Below are 21,586 nucleotides of genomic sequence, written 5' to 3' on the forward strand. Positions count from 1 at the left end.
TAGGGCTTCACTCGGGCACACAACTTCATGTTTGCTATTTGTTTGTTGTTTGTTTGTTTTTTGAGAAGGAGTCTCGCTCTGTCGCTCAGGCTGGAGTGCAGTGGCACGATCTTGGCTCACTACAAGTTCTGCTTCCTAGATTCACGCCGTTCTCCTGCCTCAGCCTCCCAAGTAGCTGGGACTACAGGCGCCCGCCACCACGCCTGGCTAATTTTTTTTACTTTCAGTAGAGACAGGGTTTCACCGTGTTAGCCAGGATGGTCTCAATCTCCTAACCTTGTGATCCGCCTGCCTCAGACTTCCAAAGTGCCGGGATTACAGGCATGAGCCACCGCGCCCAGCCCGCTGATACTTGTTATGTAATCAACTAATGACAAAAGAGTGCGGAGGCATGATGAGTGTTACATCTGCCAACTGCTGGGTTGTCTGAATAGATTCTCAAGTGACCATCTGAGGGCCACTCAGAAGTTTCAGTAGTGCCAGAAGGTCTTGACCTATTATTTTTAAATCAAGTAATTCTTAGGTTTTATAAAATAATTCAAACTAGGAAAAAAACAAGTCCTGGATAATCATTTTGTAGCAGCATCACTGCCAACCCCTTTGCAATGACAACTTCCCAGAAGCTCTTATCTGCCCCCAAATTACTCTTATCTGCCCAAAAGTAAAGAAAGTTTCAATTCAGCAAGTCAGAGCAATTCACAGAGAAGAAGCAATGCCCTGACCTCTGGCATAGAAAACTAGAAGTTGGTCCTTCTCCATTTCTTCTGTTAACCAGGATTCTCTTGGCATTTAATTTTACAAGGGCCACAGACAACTCCAGGGATCTCAATGCAATCCTGCTTCTTGACGGGACAGAGAAGGCATCAGCCGCACAGAGGAGAAAATCACAGCTGTCCTTTCATTCTGTTCAAGCACACATGAAGCTCCTAGATTCATCCACTGCGTGCCAAACACCTGGGACAGTCAGAGAAGAATAAGAATGATGCCAGCCTTCTAAGAGCTGGCAGAACAGTGAGAGGGCAGGCTCAAGACATGGCACAGTCAAACACAGACAGAAAGCTATGGTATCTCAGAGGAAGATGGCGAGATCTGGAAAGCTCCCAGAGAAGACGGGACTGGAGCTGGGCTGCTTAGCACTGAAACAGTGCATTTGGGGAGAATATTTGCATGCAAGTAAAACATGCAAAACATGTTCAAATAAAACCAAATGTGGTAGAAATGTGGAGTGAGAAATATTGAAATGTCCACAGCTCAGGAACAAATGTTTTCCAGCCAGCATCCCTGACCCTCCCCCCATTCCCAGGTCTAGGGCATCTAGAGCACCAAAATTACCTGCAACTCTCATCTTCCCTGGCTCCTCCTTACTTCACTTTTGATCCAAAAGTACATACCGGCCTCATCTCACCATTTAAAAAGCCATTTTCAGGCCCCTGTCAGTGGCTCGATTCACATACTGCAAGATAATGTGGTTTTTCCTGAAGTCAGAACAAGTTATCAAGTAAGTTCAGAGTTAAGTCCTGAACTGCAGAGGGAAAGTGTGCTGATCCAGGCAGAGTTGTCTAAATGAAAACGCTGGTCACCTTCCTCTGGGTCCCATATTGAGCTCGAGTGGGAAGAGGTGAGTCCTGTCTCAAAATGGAGGTCAAACCGCCGCCCGGTGCCCCCCAGCCCGACTCGCCCCCAGCCCGACTCGCCGCCAGGGGGAGGAGGGCCATGATCCAAAGGAACCAGAGCAGTTGAGAAAACTGTTTATTGGTGGTCTGAGCTTTGAAACTACAGATGATAGTTTAAGAGAACATTTTGAGAAATGGGGCACACTCACAGATTGTGTGGTAATGACAGACTCCCAAACAAAACGTTCCAGGGGATTTGGTTTTGTGACTTATTCTTGTGTTAAAGAGGTGGATGCAGCAATGTGTGCTCGACCACACAAGGTTGATGGGCGTGTAGTGGAACCAAAGAGAGCTGTTTCTAGAGAGGATTCTGTAAAGCCTGGTGCCCATCTAACAGTGAAGAACATTTTTGTTGGTGGTATTAAAGAAAATACAGAAGAATATAATTTGAGAGACTACTTTGAAAAGTATGGCAAGATTGAAACCATAGAAGTTATGGAAGACAGGCAGAGTGGAAAAAAGAGAGGATTTGCTTTTGTAACTTTTAATGATCATGATACAGCTGATAAAATTTTTGTTCAGAAATACCACACTATTAATGGGCATAATTGTGATGTGAAAAAGGCCCTTTCTAAACAAGAGATGCAGTCTGCTGGATCACAGAGGGGTCGTGGAGGTGGATCTGGCAATTTTATGGGTCATGGAGGAAACTTTGGAAGTGGTGGAGGTAATTTTGGCTGTGGTGGAAACTTTGGTGGAAGAGGAGGCTATGGTGGTGGAGGTGGGGGCAGGAGATGTAGTTATGGAGGAGGTGATGTGGATATAATGGATTTGGAGGTAATGGTGGCAACTATGGCGGTGGTCCTGTTTATAGTAGTAAAGGGGCCTATGGTGGTGGTGGACCAGGATATGGAAACCAAGGTGGTGGAGGATATGATGGTTACCATGAAGGACGGAATGTTGGCAGTGGGAACTATGGTGGTGGTGGGAACTATAATGATTTTGGAAATTATAGTGGACAACAGCAATCAAATTATGGACCCATGAACGGGGGTAGTTTTAGTAGAAGAAGCTCAGACAATCCCTATGGTGGTGGTTATGGATCTGGTGGTGGAAATGGTGGATATGGTAGCAGGAGGTTCTTAAAACAGCAGAAAAGGGCTACAACTCTTAGAAGGAGAGAGAGCAAGGAGTTGTCAGGAAAGCTGCAGGTTACTTTGAGACAGTTGCCCCAAATGCATTAGAGGAATTGTAGAAATCTGCCACAGAAGAAACAATGATCCATAGTCAGAAAAGTTACTGCAGCTTAAACAGGAAACTCTTCTTGTTCAGGACTGTCATAGCCACAGTTTGCACAAAGTGCAGCTATTGGTTAATGCAATGTGGTGTCAATTCGATGTACATTCCAGAGGTCTTTCTGTTGTAGCTTTGTCTTTTTCTTTTTCTTTTCATTACATCAGGTATATTGCCCTGTAAATTGTGGTAGTGGTACCAGAAATAAAAAATTAAGGAATTTTTAACATTTTGTTATTTGTTTAGTTCAGTTTTTCTACATTTTAGTACAGAAACTTTAACAAATTGCAGTTTTGAAGGTGTTTCCTTGTGAGTTAACAAGTAAAGATCATTGTTAATCACTATTTTGTATGAATTTTGCTAAAGTTAACTGTAAAGAGACAACTGCACTTGCAGGTTAAGGGGAATCTATTCTCCCCATTTCCAAACCATGGTATGAATGGGCGCCGACATGTGGAGAGAATAGCTAATTTGTGTGTTTGCAATGTGTGTTTTAGATAAATAGGATTGGGTATTTAAATTAGCATTTGTGAATTTAACAGCATTAAGATTACCTTCAAATGAAAAAAATCTCAAAATTTCTAATTGGTTTTTGTGCATTTTCATTTAAAATGTAATCACATGATTTTAGTGTGTTAGACTTGCTGAGTCCTAGCTGTGTTTAGAACATCTCCATCTACATTTACCTTGGTCAAATTTGAACTGCTGCCATAGGTTTTGGGTGTAAAGAATGTTTCTGCCCTCCATTTAAATTCTGAAAAGGGATAGTGGATGTTTTCCCTCTCCTGCGTTAGAAACCATTCTTAACAGCTTTTCAAAATATGGAACCATTAAGCCTGCTATATCTGAGCAAATTAGTAGGTACTTTTTTTTTCTTTTTTAAAGCACATGAGGCCCATAAATCTTGAGTTATTTTCCTTAATTTAAATTTTTTTTGATACAAGTTTTCAGAGCAAGAGAATAAAAACCATGCGTTATTAAACCCCTAACTGGCTGGCATGCTTTCCTGTTTGTACTCTATATATTTTGCTGGATGAAACCAAGGATGGTTTAGGTATAATTGTCCAAAATAACCTAACTGCAGCAGAAATGTGGCACAGTTGCTTAGTACAGGCTTCTCACTTCCTACAGACCTGAATTCAAATTTGGATAGTCTGAGTTCTTAAATTCCCAAAGAACACATTGTTATTTATTGTGTATATTTCAACATAAATCATATTGTTACCAATTTGTTTGGAAGGCCCTGGTTGAGAAGAGTTTTGGATAATAAGGTTATACCAATGTCTACTGTGCTTACAATTTCATTCGAGCCCTGAGTATGTGCCCTGTTGTTACTCTTTCTTTGGTAGTTGAACGTTGAATTCAATTCTTTCTTTTTGTTTTAAGAAGTACTAAGCAAACAAGCAATAAAAAGGGAAATGGGGCATGCTAGTGTTTGAATATGCTCTCTTGTTTCTCTAATTCTGTGCCTCTGTGCGTTAATATTTGGATGCATGCAATGCCAGCATGGAAATTGGCCTTCACACGTACTGCAGTTTTCTAGAAACACTCACAAACCAATAAATGTAACAGGCATTCCATTTTTTAATGGGCATATATGTGAAAAGCAGTGTAGAAAATAGGCTAGCATTAGAAAATGGTTAAGTCCTTAATAACTTCAAGTGTAGTTATATAATGGACACTGTCAATGTTCATTACTTAAACCTGGCTACCTGGTCAAAATAATGCTTGGAAAATATTAAAATTGAGCTAAATTGTCTTAGGTTCTTTTATTCATATAAATTAAGTTTAAAGGAATGGGGGAGATTAAAAAAAAATAACGCTGGCCAGAGCCCTCAAGATCCTGCATAGGCGTTTCAGAAAGGCGGAAGGATTGTGATGGGACTCTTACACCCGGAACAGCTCTCCTAAGAGCTCCCCTCCGGTGAGGCAAGCATGATGAAAAGATTACTATAATTCATTCCTTTTTTTAAGTAAAGCAAACACATTAAAATAAGTTCTACATAATTCACAACAAAACAGAATTGCTGGGACAGAGATGCCTGTGGACATGGTATTTTAGCAAGAAATTTGCCAAATAATGAATTTAATTTTATGCTCCAGTAAATGCTTTTGTTTTCTTTTCAAAGAACAGGCTATTTCCCAGCGATTTCCGAAACACTATCTCAGCTAAGTTTCTTTTAGTTTAGTAACAAGTTAATGTTGTGTTCCCTGGTTTTTTAAGTTTTTTTGAAGGTGCAGCTGTCAATACATGTATTGCTAAATGAACTGCATGTTTAAAAAAATAATTTACATCAAAAAACCAGAATGTCTTGATTACCTGGAGGAGGAATGGATACAACTGCTATATTTATCACTATCAATGTTTGAATAACTAACTTTAATGTCTTAAATTATTATGTTAGATTGGTTTTACAAGAAGTTCAAAGCATACAACTTATTCCCCAAAGTGGGTCTTACATGTAGATAATATTTTATTTTCCCTCCATTTTCCTGTAGAAAAATTGTTCTAAATTCATTACAGAAAGTTATATGCCATTTAACTACCTGAAAGGTGATGTTATTGTGACAATTTTTGTAAATATTTCTAAAATGCCCAGAATTATACTGTATGAATACATCATTATTTATGGCATGTGATAATAGAAATGTTTTATTTGCATCATTTAGATTGGGTTTGTCTGCAAGTAACAGAGGACCTAACAGTGCTGGCTTATTTGTCTGCAGCGATGTGGGGGAAGAAGCCCACAGCTGATCTAGCGGCTCAACACCAGCTCCAAGACCAGTCCCCATAAGTAGTCCTGCCCCACCTCGTCCTCAGGGTGAGGCTCCCGTGCTGGGATCACAGGATAGCTGCCGTGCTCCCACCGTGTCCAGGGTCCAAGATGGGAGGAAGAAGATGGACGGCAGGGGAGGGACAGAGGCCAAAGGCACAAGCCAGCATTGTCAGATCACCAAAAAGATTTTTTTGCTTTAAGCCCCACCCCTAGTGACTTATGATTCTGTCCAAACACCCAAAATTGGGTCATATGTCCCCCCTTAGCTAATAGGATATCTGTAGAGTTAGATACTTTTCAGTAGGTATTGACATACAAGAGTACTATTAGGAAGTAGATAATGAACACTGACTAAGCAATTAGCTGTTTCTGCACAGTGTTGAGATTTTACTGACTTGTATTGCTTGTGGTAGAACCTTACATTGCATGGACTGGTTCTGGATTTCTTCTATTTCATATACACAGGAAGGATACTTCCACACTCCCATGAAGTCAGGCACAACCAGTGCTTGCCTGCAGCTAATGAAGGGTGAGCAGAAACGATGTGTGTAGCTCCCAGGCTGAAGCACCCAGCTGCAGTGCTTGACTGAGCCCTGCCTTCCCCACCACAGCAATCATGGAAACAGTTGTCAAGATGGAGCGGTCTTAGAGTGATAAATACAAACCAAGCTCTCCCACAACCCACACTAGATGGAGCACTTGAGGAGAAAGCAAACCTTTGTTCTTTTAGCTCCTAGGACTTGGGGCTTGTTTGCTACTCTCAAACCTGACCTATCCTGACTGGTACAAATTGGTAGTAGTGTCCTCAATTAAATGTATGTATATGTTTGTTTAATAAATAAGTGGGGATATATTAAAATGTAGCATATGTTTAAAAGCCAATAGCATTTCTTTAAATATAAAGTGTTGAAAAATAAATGATCCACCCGTTTTTCACAGTTTATGTCCTGGAATGACACCGGTTTGAATGCAGAGATAAGTGTAGGGGCATGAGGAGGAGGAAGCTTTGAGGAGTTAAAGTGGCTCTTTGAAGAGGATATGGAAGATGAGGACCCCTACTAAGGAAGGTCCCTATTGATGGGGGGCAGTTATCCACCATGGAGAAGATGGGCCCTCCTCCATCCTAATAAGCCCTAATAAACTGATTTTTACAGTTTGTTTTGAAATAATTTTAGACTTACAAAAATGTCACACCAATAGTCCAAAGAATCCTCCCTCGACTTCATTCAATGCACTGTCTCCTGCTTTTCCTCCTGCTGATCAGGAAATGTCTCTGCTTTCTTGGCAAACTCATCCTTCTTTACATACAGTTGGAATGTTAGAGCTCCTCAAGGTGGCCCCCAGGCCCCCTTCTCTGCGCCATCTGCACTCTGTCCTCAGAAGAACTCGTGTGCACCCAGGGCTTCGGTTACCGCACAGCATGGTGGTGACTCGCAAACATGTCCCTTGAGCCAGACCACTCCTCACATTTCCACGCTTTTGTCTGCATATTGTCCTTGGTATATCTAGTAATATCCAATTCTATATTTGATATTCACTCTTCTCTGGCTCAAATGAACCTCACAGTAAAGTCCCAAACAGGACTTGTTCTTTTCCCCATCTACCCACACCAGGCCTTCCTGTCTGCTGGTGTTTTCTGTTTCACTGAATGATACTAGTGAGCATCGAAGGGTGGAAGCCATGGATCTCTCAGTGCTGCTCAGCATCTCTCCAACTTATCTTTCATATTCTACAACGAATGTCCCTTTTCTGGGGAAGCCCTTCCTGACCTACCAGACAGACCTAAAACTGCCCATGTCACCTTCACTGCACTTATGATACTTAGGATTTTATAATTGTTTGTATAGTCACTTAATATTTGTCTCCTCAGTTAGGCCAGCCATCAGCTCGTTGAGAGTGGGACTGCTCTCTGATTCGAGGTGGGGTCCCCACCTCCTAACTCATGAGCTCAGTGTTCAGTAGGTGTCTATTGAATGAATATATGATGGACACCTTTCTAACATATGACTTTGCTCCTGAAAGTTCTGGATTCCCTTCCTCTCCTTGGTGGATCACTTAAGAGAGGGAAGATCAGTTCACTTCTTCTTCGCTGAATCACCTCTAAGTATTCTCAAGAGATTTCATAAGGTCAGACAAAATCAACTTCTCAAGTTCAAGCCAGAACTCTTTTTTACATTACCAGTATTTCAGAAATCGAGGTCCTCATTTGGTAAAAGACAAAGAGAACTCATCCTTTTCCAAGCCAACAGTGGACATAGCAGAGCATGAATACATTTGGCCAAAGCGCATCCTAGGATGGGGGCTCAGCACACACAAAGGCCCTGAGGTCGGAGCCCGCCTGGTATTTGCAGGAAGAGCAAGGCCTCCAGAGTCAGGAGTGGAGTGGGTAGGGAGGAGAGGCTTTTACAACACGAGAAGTCCATGGGGCTATTTAAGAGTACCAGCAGAGGAGGTACAGGACTGAATGTATGTTTTAAAAGTCTCACCATAGCTACTGTGTAGAGAAGACATTGCAGGGGCAGACTGTGAGGGAAGAATTGGGAGATAGTGCTACTGCCTCTCATCTGCTACTCTCTGGCTCCCCTGAACAGATCTAGAAAGAGAGGGTTTGTGGGGAAATCAGGTGGAGGAAAGAGGTCAGGGAAACAGTACAGGGAGCAGTTCTCTGGTCAATGCCAACAGTCGTTCCCTTGCCAGGCATGGCAGGGCTTGGTCATGGCCTGGGTTTTGAGCCATGACAGAGGAAGGTACTGGCCTTTGAACGAGGCTGATGGATTTGCTCCATCTTGGGCTGGGAGAGAATGATTGAGGTCAGCTATCAAAGCCTTCCTATGAAACCTCCAAAAAGTAACCACAGCTCCAACCTAAGACGGTGGCCTGAGTGCCAACCACATGGGCCTGTGAGGGGAGAGATGACCACAGGCACCAAGCCATTGTCCTTCCCCATCTGTCCCAGGCTCGGACCCTGCCAGCTTCTGCGCGTGATTCTTGGTTCAGCCCCTTAGGTTCTCATGTTGTGGAAATTCCCCCAGGATTCTGAAGACCAGATGAGTGACCTCAGTAGGAACACAGCCCTGGGATCCAGGAAGGGCTGGACATGACACCCATTGTGCCCCCTTGCTGGCTGAGTCTGTGGGGTTGTGCATGCCTGGGCGGGTGGGTGTCCTCTGTAAGTGGGGTCAGTTACTCCGCCAACCTTGATGAGCTGCTGGAAGTACCCAGCATGATACCTGGTATGCAATACACGTACAGTAAGAATCTGTTAGTGTCCAAGTGTTTCTGTTTCTTCCTAGGTCTTTTCATGTAAAGGGAGAGGAGGTTGTATCTGGAATTCTTACCAGGCACCATTTTCCATGGAAACCTAAAATACATTTTGGAATCATGGAGAGCAAGTCCCTTCTCCTAGTTTTCATTTTAAAGTTTCCTAATTGTTTTTCTATATAGGTTTGTACAGATTCTCTAAAGTAGCCTAAAGAATCTGAATGGTCCTGGGTTGAGTTTGGTGCTCCTAGCTAGGAAGGGGTGAGGTCCACTGCTGAGAAGTGACTGATATCTAGCTGTGGCCCCAAAAGCAGGTAGAGGGAAGCCATGAGCAGGGCCCAGCTCTCTGTGACTCCATCCACACAGGAGGGCTTGCTCACATCATCAAGACAGGCTGAATATTTGGAAACTGGGAAACTCAGAATTCTGTTTTGGTCTTTTCCACTCTTGAGAAACCCAGATGACATGTGTCTGTGCATAGACATGGCCCTTTGGCTACACAGGGCAACATGAAGGCTGGTGGGGCCCCTGGAAATAAGCAAATAAAGAGCAGTCCCCACTGTCCTTGGGGACTTGGTGTCCCGCAGTGGGAGCTCGGTGCCCTTGCAGAGCCTGCCCTGTCTTGCCACCACTGCCTCCCGAAGCCTGACCCCATGCAAGAAGTGCTTATCAGTGAGATTCTTGAAGATCAAACAGTCAGTGTGGTCTCTACCACAACTGGCATGATGAATTTAAGGGCTGAGTCAGCTGGCTCTGACAATTCTTGTCCCCTTCTGCATATAGAAACCAAAACTCTACTGACTGGTTGTGGGAACAGGGCATTAAACTCTGACAGGTTGCAAATGTCCTGGGGAAAATGACCTCTGCTCCCTCTGCTCCCGCCCGGATCCCTGCTCTGGAGGCCTGCACTAATTAGCGTCTGGCAGGTGTCTGGAAAGAGCTGCCTGGCCGGCCGTGGTGACATCATGGCTGGACATTGCTCCCCCATTCCACTGCTGAGAAAGTCTCTGTTTCATTAGGCGGCCAGGATTACTTTTTAATTTTTTTAATCCCCTTTGTAGGTTCTGGCTCCAATCAGTCTTGGGGAACATTCTGCGTGCTCATTCCCACTCCCACTGCCTCAACAACTGTGCTCCAGTTAAAGTTACTGTTCCCGGAGGAGTGAGGCTCACCTTCCCCAGGCAGGCGCAGCCACACACCCCAGCCCCCACGTATCAGCGCCAGCAACCAGCACTGCCGTTGCTTTATACTCATATACTCATATATGGGATACTAGCCCACAGTTGGGGTAATTTTTGAGAATGGGCGATGAGTCCATGGGTGGGGCTTCATTATTAATTATGAAACTCATAATTTTAATAGTTTTTTTAAAAACATATTAATTCAATAATGTGTCTTTTTCTCATTACAAAATAATTCACATACACTGTAGACATTGAAAAATATTAGAAAGTTCCTATAATGAAGTCACCCAAAAATATCTATCATCAGCATTTTGATATGGCTATTATACAGATAACAAAACGGGGGTCGTACTGAGGAAGCAGCTGAGGGCCTGTCCTTTTCTTCAACTTTGTAGAGTACTAAGAACATCTTCCCATGTCTTAAAATAACCCCAAAAGCATGCTTTTTAAATAACCACATAACATTTCATGGGATGTGGATATACTATAAGGTCCAGAAATTGAATTCCCACCTGAATGGCCCTTGTCCCATCTGGCTGAGATCGTCAGAGGTGTGAGTCTGCCATGCACATCAGGCCTGCAGCAGAGAAGCCTGACAGTAAGAAGGCCCTTTGGCCTTGGTCCCCAGCTGGGGGTGAATTTCTCACATTCAAGTTGTAAATGCACCTCCACGCTGTGTAACAGGGTGGAAAAGGCACATTTCCCCTTTGGGATGTACACAACCTCGGGTGGATTTACTATTTACAAAAAGGCAGAGGCTGAACTTGAGTATTCAGGGTCCTAACATGAGTGTCATTGCTTTCCTTGGACCCAGAGCCCACATGGGGTCCTGGAGGAGCCCAAGAATCAAGATAATTTCTGCATCACTGAGTCACCCTGACCTTCCCTCCTGACCAAGGAAGCACATCAGAGGGCAAGTGAGTGAGAATATTACAGCAATAAAATTCACTTACAAACTAGCAAACCCTTGAACTCAATGTCACTCCCAACTGTGGCTGTAAACCACCCAGAGGATGGCCCATGGCTCCAGGCGGGCCCATGAGCCCGAGGCTGGGCCTAGTGATGTGTCTTCTCAGATAACCACCCCCCCTCCTGGGGCAGAGAATCAAGGTTAAAGTTGGATTGCAATGGGACTGAGATGCCGAGTAGATGGAATGCACCCTGACTAGAATGTAGATCGTACATCTAATGAGACAGATCAGATCTGGGAGAAGCAGATTCTCAGAGCATGAGCCAGTTCTTCCCGAATTTAAGCAGATACAGGTGCCAGCCCACCAAGATCTTTGCCAAAGGTATCTTCTTCACATACCTGGAGAGAAAAGAGGGCCTAAAACTTTAAATCTGAGGACTATGTGTTTTCTAAAAGCCAGGTCCCTTGCCAATATGTCCGGATCTTTATCTTGGTATAGTTTATCTAATCAGACAACACAAAGAAGTAAAATTCATACTTCAGAGGAACTGGCACCATCAAGAAACCCAGGGAGTACCCGTGTGTCTGGATCAAGGGGATTCTTTCACCTCCACCCGCCTGGGAAGGATTGCTCCATTAGTCAGCTGAATTCCTGAGAATCACAGGGTCCACAGCTTTTAGGTGCATCTGTGGGGAGGTGCCTTCCCTTGTGAATGGGTCCCATGTCAAGAGGCTCATGGACATCACTGAGACCATGGAGCTGAGTAGTGGGCGGATCAATCAGAGATTTGAGTCCTCAGTCCAGAGGGCTTGCTCCAAAGGACATGCAGTCAGCCAGATGTGGAAGAAGAGGAAAGGCTTCCATCAAGGGAAACAGCCTGTCATGAACTGCAGGAAGCTCAGAGAAGCCAGGGAACGCTACTCCCAGAATACAGGGAGCCGTTCTGTGGACAAGCAGTGGAGACAGATGCGAATAGAGCATCCCACCAATAGTCGTCTCCCCACACTTTTAGGAAGTGGATCTCCTCCTTAACGCTGCAGTTGGGGCAGGTCTGTTTGACCCTCAAGTGCTCAGATCTGCTTGTCCCTGAAGTCTGTGAGAGCAACAACCAGCTCTTCCTTGATCTGACTGGGGAGCTGAGGGGACTCAAAGGAAACCAGTAGAAAGCTTCAAAGTGACGGAGACAGGGGCTGAGAGAGAAACGATGCCAGCATTGACTACTGAGGCTCCTCGGGCAGCTTCTCCAGGCCTGCCTGGGCTTCATTCACTTGGCTCCAACAAGGCTGGGTGAGAGGGGACATTCTTGCTCGTCATCAGGGGCTGCACATGTTAGAGACTCTAGAACATGGAATGTTCCTCTCTCAGCAAGGGAGGGCTGGGAATGTGATTCCAGAGGGCACTGTGACCTGGCCAGCCACAGGGGGAAGAACCTTAGGTCCTGAGTGTGCTCTTTGAGGAGGAGGTTCTGACAGAGTAGGAAGTGGGCTGTGGGGTCACGTTGTTCCCATTCACCACAGTGAAAGCCTGCCAGGAAACATTCTGGAAATGGGATCTACTCTAGAAAATACAAAGAAGATGAGACAGGTAGAATCAAGGAACTAAAGGTAAACAGGCCATGGGATGAAATCACTGAGAGTCAAGAGAATGCCATTCTGAAAGAACATAAGAACAAAAGACTAAACCTTGAAGGTTATTGATAGGTAAAATATACAAGCAAAATAAGCTAAAGGAATTAGAATAGATAAAAGTGAGAGCTGTTAAAGACCAATAAACTCAATAGATAATGAAAATGTAAACACTTATTATCCACAATAGCATACTAGTTAAATTATGATAGATTATATGTGGTGAAATGATAATATATCTCTGAACATAGTGTTCCAGAAAGACCAGCAATGAGCAATACGTAATATGTTCTTGGCATAGTACATGATAAAAGTAAACATAGTACAATTCCAACCTAAAATATATATATATATATATATATATATACACACATGTACACACACACACGTGTGCATGTAGACAAATATTAAGTATTTATAGAAGTATGTGTGTGTGTCCATGCAAATGTGCACGCATAGATAAAAATACAAAAGGAAATACAGCAAAGTGCTAACAGCGGTTAACTCTGGGATTATTACTAATTACTAATTTTAAAAAGAATAGTACTTTTTAAAAACTCTTTACAATGATTCTGAATTACTTTTATTGCCTGAAAAAAAGTTTTTCAAAACTTTTACAAAAAAGTAAAAAGAGGAAGATGTAGGCAAGATGGCTGAATAGGAACAGCTCCAGCCTCCAGCTCCGAGCACAAACGACACAGAAGACGGGTGATTTCTGCATTTTCAACTGAGGTACCAGGTTCATCTCACTGGGGAGTGCCAGACAATCGGTGCTGGTCAGTTGGTGCAGCCCGACCAGTGAGAGCTGAAGCAAGGCAAGGCATCGCCTCACCTGCAAAGCGCAAGGGGGAAGGGAATCCCTTTTCCTAGCCAAGGGAAACTGAGACACAACACCTGGAAAATCAGGTAACTCCCACCCTAATACTGCGCTTTACCAAGGGTCTTAGCAAACAGCACACCAGGAGATTATATTCCACACCTGACCCAGAGGGTCCCACGCCCATGGAGCCTCCCTCATTGCTAGCACAGCTGTCTGCGATCTAACTGCAAGGTGGCAGCGAGGCTGGGGGAGGGGTGACCGCCATTGCTGAGGCTTAAGTAGGTAAACAAAGCCTCCGGGAAGCTCGAACTGGGTGGAACCCACCTCAGCTCAAGGAGACCTGCCTGTCTCTATAGACTCCACCTCTGGGGATGGGGCATAGCTAAATAAAAAGCAGCAGAAACCTCTGTAGATGTTAATGACCCTGTCTGACAGCTTTGAAGAGAGCAGTGGATCTCCCAGCATGGAGGTTGAGATCTGAGAACGGACAGACTGCCTGCTCAAGTGGGTCCCTGACCCCTGAGTAGCCTAACTGGGAGACATCCCCCACTAGGTGCAGACCGACACCTCACACCTCACATGGCGGGGTACTCCCCTGAGATGAAGCTTCCAGAGCAAGAATCAGACAGCAGCACTCACTGTTCAGCAATATTCTATCTTCTGCAGCCTCCACTGCTGATATCCAGGCAAACAGGTCTGGAGTGGACCTCAAGCAATCTCCAACAGACCTACAGCTGAGAATCCTGACTGTTAGAAGGAAAACTAACAAACAGAAAGGACACCCACACCAAAACCCCATCAGTACATCGCCAGCATCAAAGACCAAAGGCAGATAAAACCACAAAGATGGGGAAAAAGTAGGGCAGAAAAGCTGGAAATTCAAAAAATCAGAGCGCATCTCCCCTCCAAGGGAATGCAGGTCATCACCAGCAATGGATCACAGCTGGACGGAGAATGACTTTGACGAGTTGAGAGAAGAAGGCTTCAGTCAATCAAAATTCTCAGAGCTAAAGGAGGAACTACGTACCCAGTGCAAAGAAACTAAAAATCTTGAAAAAAGAATGGGAGAATGGATAACTAGAATAATCAATGCAGAGAAGGCCATAAACTAACAGAGACAAAAACCATGACACGAGAAATACGTGACAAATACACAAGCTTCAGTAACCAACTCGATCAACTGGAAGAAAGAGTATCAATGATTGAAGATCAAATGAATGAAATGAAGCGAGAGGAGAAGTCTAGAGAAAAAAAACGAAAAAGAAATGAACAAAGCCTCCAAGAAATATGGGATTATGGAAAAGACCAAATCTGCGTCTGATTGGTGTGCCTGAAAGTGAGGGGGAAAATGGAACCAAGTTGGAAAACACTCTTCAGGATATCATCCAGGAGAACTTCCCCAACCTAGTAAGGCAGGCCAACATTCAAATTCAGGAAATACAGAGAACACCACAAAGATACTCCTCGAGAAGAGCAACTCCAAGACACATAATTGTCAGATTCACCAAAGTTGAAATGAAGGAAAAAATGTTAAGGGCAGCCAGAGAGACAGGTCGGGTTACTCACAAAGGGAAGCCTATCAGACTAACAGCAGATCTCTCGGCAGAAACTCTACAAGCCAGAAGAGAGTGGGGGCCAATATTCAACATTCTTAAAGAAAAGAATTTTCAACCCAGAATTTCATATCCAGCCAAACTAAGTTTCATCAGTGAAGGAGAAATAAAATCCGTTACAGGCAAGCAAATGCTTCGAGATTTTGTCACCACCAGGCCTGCCCTACAAGAGACCCTAAAGGAAGCACTAAACATGGAAAGGAGCAACTGGTACCAGTCATTGCAAAAACATGCCAAAATGTAAAGACCATTGATGCTAGGAAGAAACTGCATCAACTAATGAGCAAAATAACCAGCTAATATCACAATGACAGGGTCAAGTTCACACATAGCAATATTAACTTTAAATGTAAATGGAATAAAAGGTTCAATTAAAAGACACAGACTGGCAAATTGGATAAATAGTCAAGACCCATCAGTTTGCTGTATTTGGGAGACCCATCTAACATGCAGAGACACACACAGGCTCAAAATAAAGGGATGGAGGAAGATCTACCAAGCAAATGGAGAACAAAAAAAGCAGAGGTTGCAATCCTAGTCTCTGATAAAACAGACTTTAAACCATCAACGATCAAAAGAGACAAAGAAGGCCATTACATAATGGTAAAGGGATCAATTCAACAGGAAGAGCTAACTATCCTAAATATATATGCACCCAATACAGGAGCACCCAGATTCATAAAGCAAGCCCTTACAGACTTACAAAGATACTTAGACTCCCATACAATAATAACGGGAGACTTCAACACCCCACTGTCAACATTAGACAGATCAACGAGACAGAAAGTTAATAAGGATATCCAGGAATTGAACTCAACTCTGCACCAAGCAGACCTAATAGACATCTACAGAACTCTCCACGCCAAATCAACAGAATATACATTCTTCTCAGCACCACATCACACTTATTCCAAAATTGACCACATAGTTGGAAGTAAAGCACTCCTCAGCAAATGTACAAGAACAGAAATTATAACAAACTGTCTCTCAGACCACAGTGCAATTAAACTAGAACTCAGGACTAAGAAACTCAATCAAAACCTCTCAACTACATGGAAACTGAACAACCTGCTCCTGAATGACTACTGGGTACATAACGAAATGAAGGCAGAAATAAAGATGTTCTTTGAAACCAATGAGAACAAAGATACAACATACCAGAATCTGTGGGACACATTTAAAGCAGTGTGTAGAGGGAAATTTATAGCACTAAATGCCCACAAGAGAAAGCTGGAAAGATCTAAAATTGACACCCTAACATCACTATTAAAACAACTAGAGAAGCAAGAGCAAACATATTCAAAAGCTAGCAGAAGGCAAGAAATAGCTAAGATCAGAGCAGAACTGAAGGAGATAGAGACACAAAAAGCCCTCCAAAAAATCAATGAATCCAGGAGTTAGTTTTTTGAAAAGATCAACAAAATTGATAGACTGCTAGCAAGAAAAATAAAGAAGAGAGAAGAAGCAAATAGATGCAATAAAAAATGATAAAGGGGATATCACCACCAACCTCACAGAAATACAAACTACCATCAGAGAATACTATAAACACCTCTATGCAAATAAACTAGAAAACCTAGAAGAAATGGATAACTTCCTGGACATTTACACTCTCCCAAGACTAAACCAGGAAGAAGTTGAATCCCTGAATAGACCAATAGCAGGCTCTGAAATTGAAGCAATAATTAATGGCCTACCAACCAAAAAAAGTCCAGGACCAGATGAATTCACAGTCAAATTCTACTGGAGTTACAAGGAGGAGCTGGTACCATTCCTTCTGAAACTATTCCAATCAATAGAAAAAGAGGGAATCCTCCCTAACTCATTTTATGAGGCCAACATCATCCTGATACCAAAGCCTGGCAGAGATACAACAAATAAAGAGAATTTTAGACCAATATCCCCAATGAACACTGATGCAAAAAATCCTCAATGAAATACTGGCAAACCAAATCCAGCAGCACATCAAAAAGCTTATCCACCATGATCAAGTGGGCTTCATCCCTGGGATGCAAGGCTAGTTCAACATACACAAATCAATAAACGTAATCCAGCATATAAACAGAACCAAAGACAAAAACCACATGATTATCTCAATAGATGCAGAAAAGGCCTTTGACAAAATTCAACAGCCCTTCATACTAAAAACTCTCAATAAATTCGGTATTGATGGAATGTATCTCCAAATAATAAGAGCTATTTATGACAAACCCACAGCCAATATCATACTGAATGGGCAAAAACTGGAAGCATTCCCTTTGAAAACTGGCACAAGACAGGGATGCCCTCTCTCACCACTCCTAGTCAACATAGTGTTGGAAGTTCTGGCTAGGGCAATCAGGCAAGAGAAAGAAATCAAGGGTATTCAGCTAGGAAAAGAAGAAGTCAAATTGTTCCTGTTTGCAGATGACATGATTGTATGTTTAGAAAACCCCATCATCTCAGCCCAAAATCTCCTTAAGCTGATAAGAAACTTCAGCAAAGTCTCAGCATACAAAATTAATGTGCAAAAATCACAAGCATTCTTATACACCAGTAACAGACAAACAGAGAGCCAAATCATGAATGAACTGCCATTCACAATTGCTTCAAAGAGAATAAAATACCTAGGAATCCAACTTACAAGGAGAACTACAAACCACTGCTCAGTGAAATAAAAGAGGACACAAACAAATGGAAGAACATACCATGCTCATGGATAGGAAGAATCAATATCGTGAAAATGGCCATACTGCCCAAGGTAATTTATAGATTCAATGCCATTCCCATCAAGCTACCAATGACTCTTCACAGAACTGGAAAAAACTGCTTTAAAGTTCATATGGAACCAAACAAGACCCCGCATTGCCAAGACAATCCTAAGTCAAAAGAACAAAGCTGGAGGCATCATGCTACCTGACTTCAAACTATACTACAAGGCTACAGTAACCAAAACAGCATGATACTGGTACCACAACAGAGATATAGACCAATGGAAGAGAACAGAGCCCTCAGAAATAATACCACATGTCTACAGCCATCTGATCTTTGACAATGGAAAAACAAGAAATAGGGAAAGGATTCCCTATTTAATAAATGGTGCTGGGAAAATTGGCTAGCCATAAGTAGAAAATTAATTCAAAATAGATTAGAGACTTAAATGTTAGACCTAAAACCATAAAAACCCTAGAAGAAAACCTAGGTAATACCATTCAGGACATAGGCATGGGCAAGGACTTCATGTCTAAAACACCAAAAGCAACAGCAACAAAAGCCAAAATTGACAAATGGGATCTAATTAAACTAAAGAGCTTCTGCACAGCAAAAGAAACTATCATCAGAGTGAACAGGCAACCTACAGAATGGGAGAACATTTTTGCAATCTACTCATCTGACAAAGGGCTAATACCCAGAACCTATAAAGAACTCAAACAAATTTACGAGAAAAAAACAAACAACCCCATCAAAAAGTGGGCAAAGGATATGAACAGACATTTCTCAAAAGGAGACATGCATACAGCCAACAGGCACATGAAAAAATGCTCATCATCACTGGCCATCAGAGAAATGCAAATCAAAACCACAATGAGATACCATCTCACACCAGTTAGAATGGCAATCATTAAAAAGTCAGGAAACAACAGGTGCTGGAGAGGATGTGGAGAAATAGGAACACTTTTACACTGTTGGTGGGATTGTAAACTGGTTCAACCATTGTAGAAAACAGTATGGCGATTCCTCAAGGATCTAGAACTAGAAATACCATATGACCCAGCCATCCCATTACTGGGTATATACCCAAAGGATTATAAATCATGCTCCTATAAAGACACATGCACACATATGTTTATTGTGGCACTATTCACAATAGCAAAGACTTGGAATCAACCCAAATGTCCATCAGTGACAGACTGGATTAAGAAAATGTGGCACATATACACCATGGAATACTATGCAGCCATAAAAAAGGATGAGTTCGTGTCCTTTGTAGGGACATGGATGCAGCTGGAAACCATCATTGTCAGCAAACTATCACAAGAACAGAAAACCAAACACCACATGTTCTCACTCACAGGTGGGAATTGAACAATGAGATCACTTGGACTCTGGAAGGGGAACATCACACACCAGGGCCTATTACGGGGAGGGGGAAGGGGGGAGGGATGGCATTGGGAGTTATACCTGACGTAAATGACAAGTTGATGGGTGCTGATGAGTTGATGAGTGCAGCACACCAACATGGCACAAGTATACATATGTAACAAACCTGCACATTGTGCACATGTACCCTAGAACTTAAAGTATAATAAAAAAATTAAAAATAAAAAAACAAAGTAAAAAGATGTCTTAAAAATGTATCTATGGATAAATGAAGTTATTTGTTGTTTTAAAGTTATTCTACTAGAGGCATTTAATTTTTACTTGGGGAAATGTTACAGAAGGAGAAATACTTCAAATGATATTCTTTATATAATATGAGGATATAATATTAATTTATTCTTTAGAAAGTATTAGTTCATGCACACTCTTGCCCAGGTACTGGGAAGGTAACAAACCAGACAGACACCTGTCCTCCATGATCTCATGTGGAAGTGGGAGCTGATCACCGCATATGCGTGGACACGAAGGGAACAAGGACCGCTGGGCCTACCTGAGAGTGGAAGATGGAGGATGAGGATTAAAAACTACTCATGGGCTATTGTGCTTACTACTTATTATAGACAAAGTAATCTGTACACCAAACCCCCATGACACGCAATTCATCCATATAAAAAACCTGCACTTGTACCCCTTGAGCCGAAAATAAAAGTTGTAAAGAAAAAAAATTTATATTCTAAGGGTTACACAGTAGTTGGGAGAAATACACAATCAATAAAGAGTATGCTCAGTGGTGAGAAGGGCAAAAAAAAAAAAAAAAAAAAAAGCAAAAGGGATGGTTGGTTCTAGGAATCTGCTGTAATTTTAAATAACCAAATGGTGAAGAACAAGTACCCGAGAAGGTGACTTTTGGGCAAAGACCTGGAAGAGGTGACGGCGCCATCCTGTGGACAGGTGTGTAAAGGCATCCAGGTAGGTGAGCCAGTGTCTGGCATGGCCAAGGAGGCAGGAGGCCGGTGTGCCCCACGGAGTAGGGGGAGGGCAGTAGGAGATTAGGGCAAAACGTGACTTTGGCTATGACTATGAGTGAGCTGGGAGGTCTGGAGGTCATACACTGAGAAGAATAAAGCAAAGGGTATCGCTGGCCAGGGCTGCGCATGCCCAAATGCACCTCCTTGCCTCTCTGGGACCCTCTTTCAGCACCATTGAAGTGTGCAGCTCAGGGCTCCCATTCAAACTTCAGCTAAGGGGGATGCAAGTTGCTGGGGGCTTATCATCATGTATTTCCATAAAATATCAGTCAGTCAAAGTAAAACCAAATTCAAATGGCACAATTTGGAGGAACAAAATATGTTTAAAAGAACTTGAACAAAGATACAGGCATCGTAAGTGGGAAGCTTAAAGCAACCATGAAGCTGACTAAGCACACATTGCCAGGAAGCAAGCAGGGAGCTCAGAGCCTCAAGATGTGGGATATTGTGAAGCTGATGCCTTTCAGGTGACATCTAGGACACTGAGTTAAAGGCAGCAGGTCGTCCAACCTGACCATCACCATGAAAGTTTCCCAAAATGGGTTGTGTGACAGCCTTACCACAGCCAAGGCAGGACAGACCATTATTTGACCAGAAGCTTCTGAGAGAAGCAGAGTTGAGTTGCCCCCAGACCTAGACACAGGTAGCATGGCTGGGTAGGGAGGTCCAGGGTGGACATGGCTCTGGGCTTGGGAATCACCCTGGGGTCATGACCTTAGTCGATTAGTTTGGTGGTGCATCTTTATCCAAAGATGTGGTGCTGCCTCTTCTCAGTGCATTTCATGGTCACATATTCCCAGCAGACCCAGAGTTAAAGGGAGCTCTACAGCAAGCACAGGATCCACTGAACTCCAGACTGCCATGCCCAGTGGCCTCCTCACTGCAGCTTCACCAGGGAAGGAAACTACCCAAACCTCAGGAGAACACAGGGGCCACTACCCATTCCCAAGAATGACACAGAGCTGAATGGGGGGAGGCTTCCCGGCCAACATCAGCATCCGCCGTGCAAGCGGGGACTCCTCTGGCCAGCTTGGCTGCTAGGTTCAGCTGAGTACACCCAGATGGACCCCTCAATGCAAATTCTCCCTGGTCTGAATGAAACGTAGCTCTCTCAAGAGGGAGCCTGGGAAACTGGAGGGACTGAGGACCTCGAGAAATTTCTGTGATTATTTCCATTTTTGGTCTCCATCATCAGGAGATTGCAGGTTTCAGTTTTTAAAATATTCTCTTTAGTCTTTCTCCAGCCATTATTGATGGAGAGCTTGTTAGGTCTAAAAAATAAGACTTCTTGGAATTACAGATTGAATCATGGATGAAACCTGTTAACAAGAGGGCTATCCTGACACATTCTTCTAGGATAAACCCTCAGCTCAGTCTTACT

The 21,586-nt window shown here is 43.1% G+C and overlaps 1 protein-coding gene and 1 long non-coding RNA gene across 2 annotated transcripts; both read left to right on the top strand.

The window, feature by feature from the left end:
• Positions 1-1,635: 1,635 nt before the first annotated feature.
• On the top strand, positions 1,636-2,660 carry LOC126962227 (heterogeneous nuclear ribonucleoprotein A3-like). Its single transcript, XM_050803116.1, is given in 2 exon segments — positions 1,636-1,689; positions 1,692-2,660. Coding segments are annotated over 2 exon segments (1,023 nt in total).
• A 9,763-nt stretch (positions 2,661-12,423) lies between these two features.
• LOC126962822 (uncharacterized) lies at positions 12,424-19,902 on the top strand. The gene is made up of 2 exons (XR_007728820.1): positions 12,424-12,739; positions 19,613-19,902. It is a non-coding gene; the product is annotated as an uncharacterized LOC126962822 (long non-coding RNA).
• The last annotated feature ends 1,684 nt before the right edge of the window (positions 19,903-21,586 follow it).

The sequence above is a fragment of the Macaca thibetana genome, chromosome 9, assembly GCF_024542745.1.
Source record: "Macaca thibetana thibetana isolate TM-01 chromosome 9, ASM2454274v1, whole genome shotgun sequence".
NCBI lineage: Eukaryota > Metazoa > Chordata > Mammalia > Primates > Cercopithecidae > Macaca > Macaca thibetana.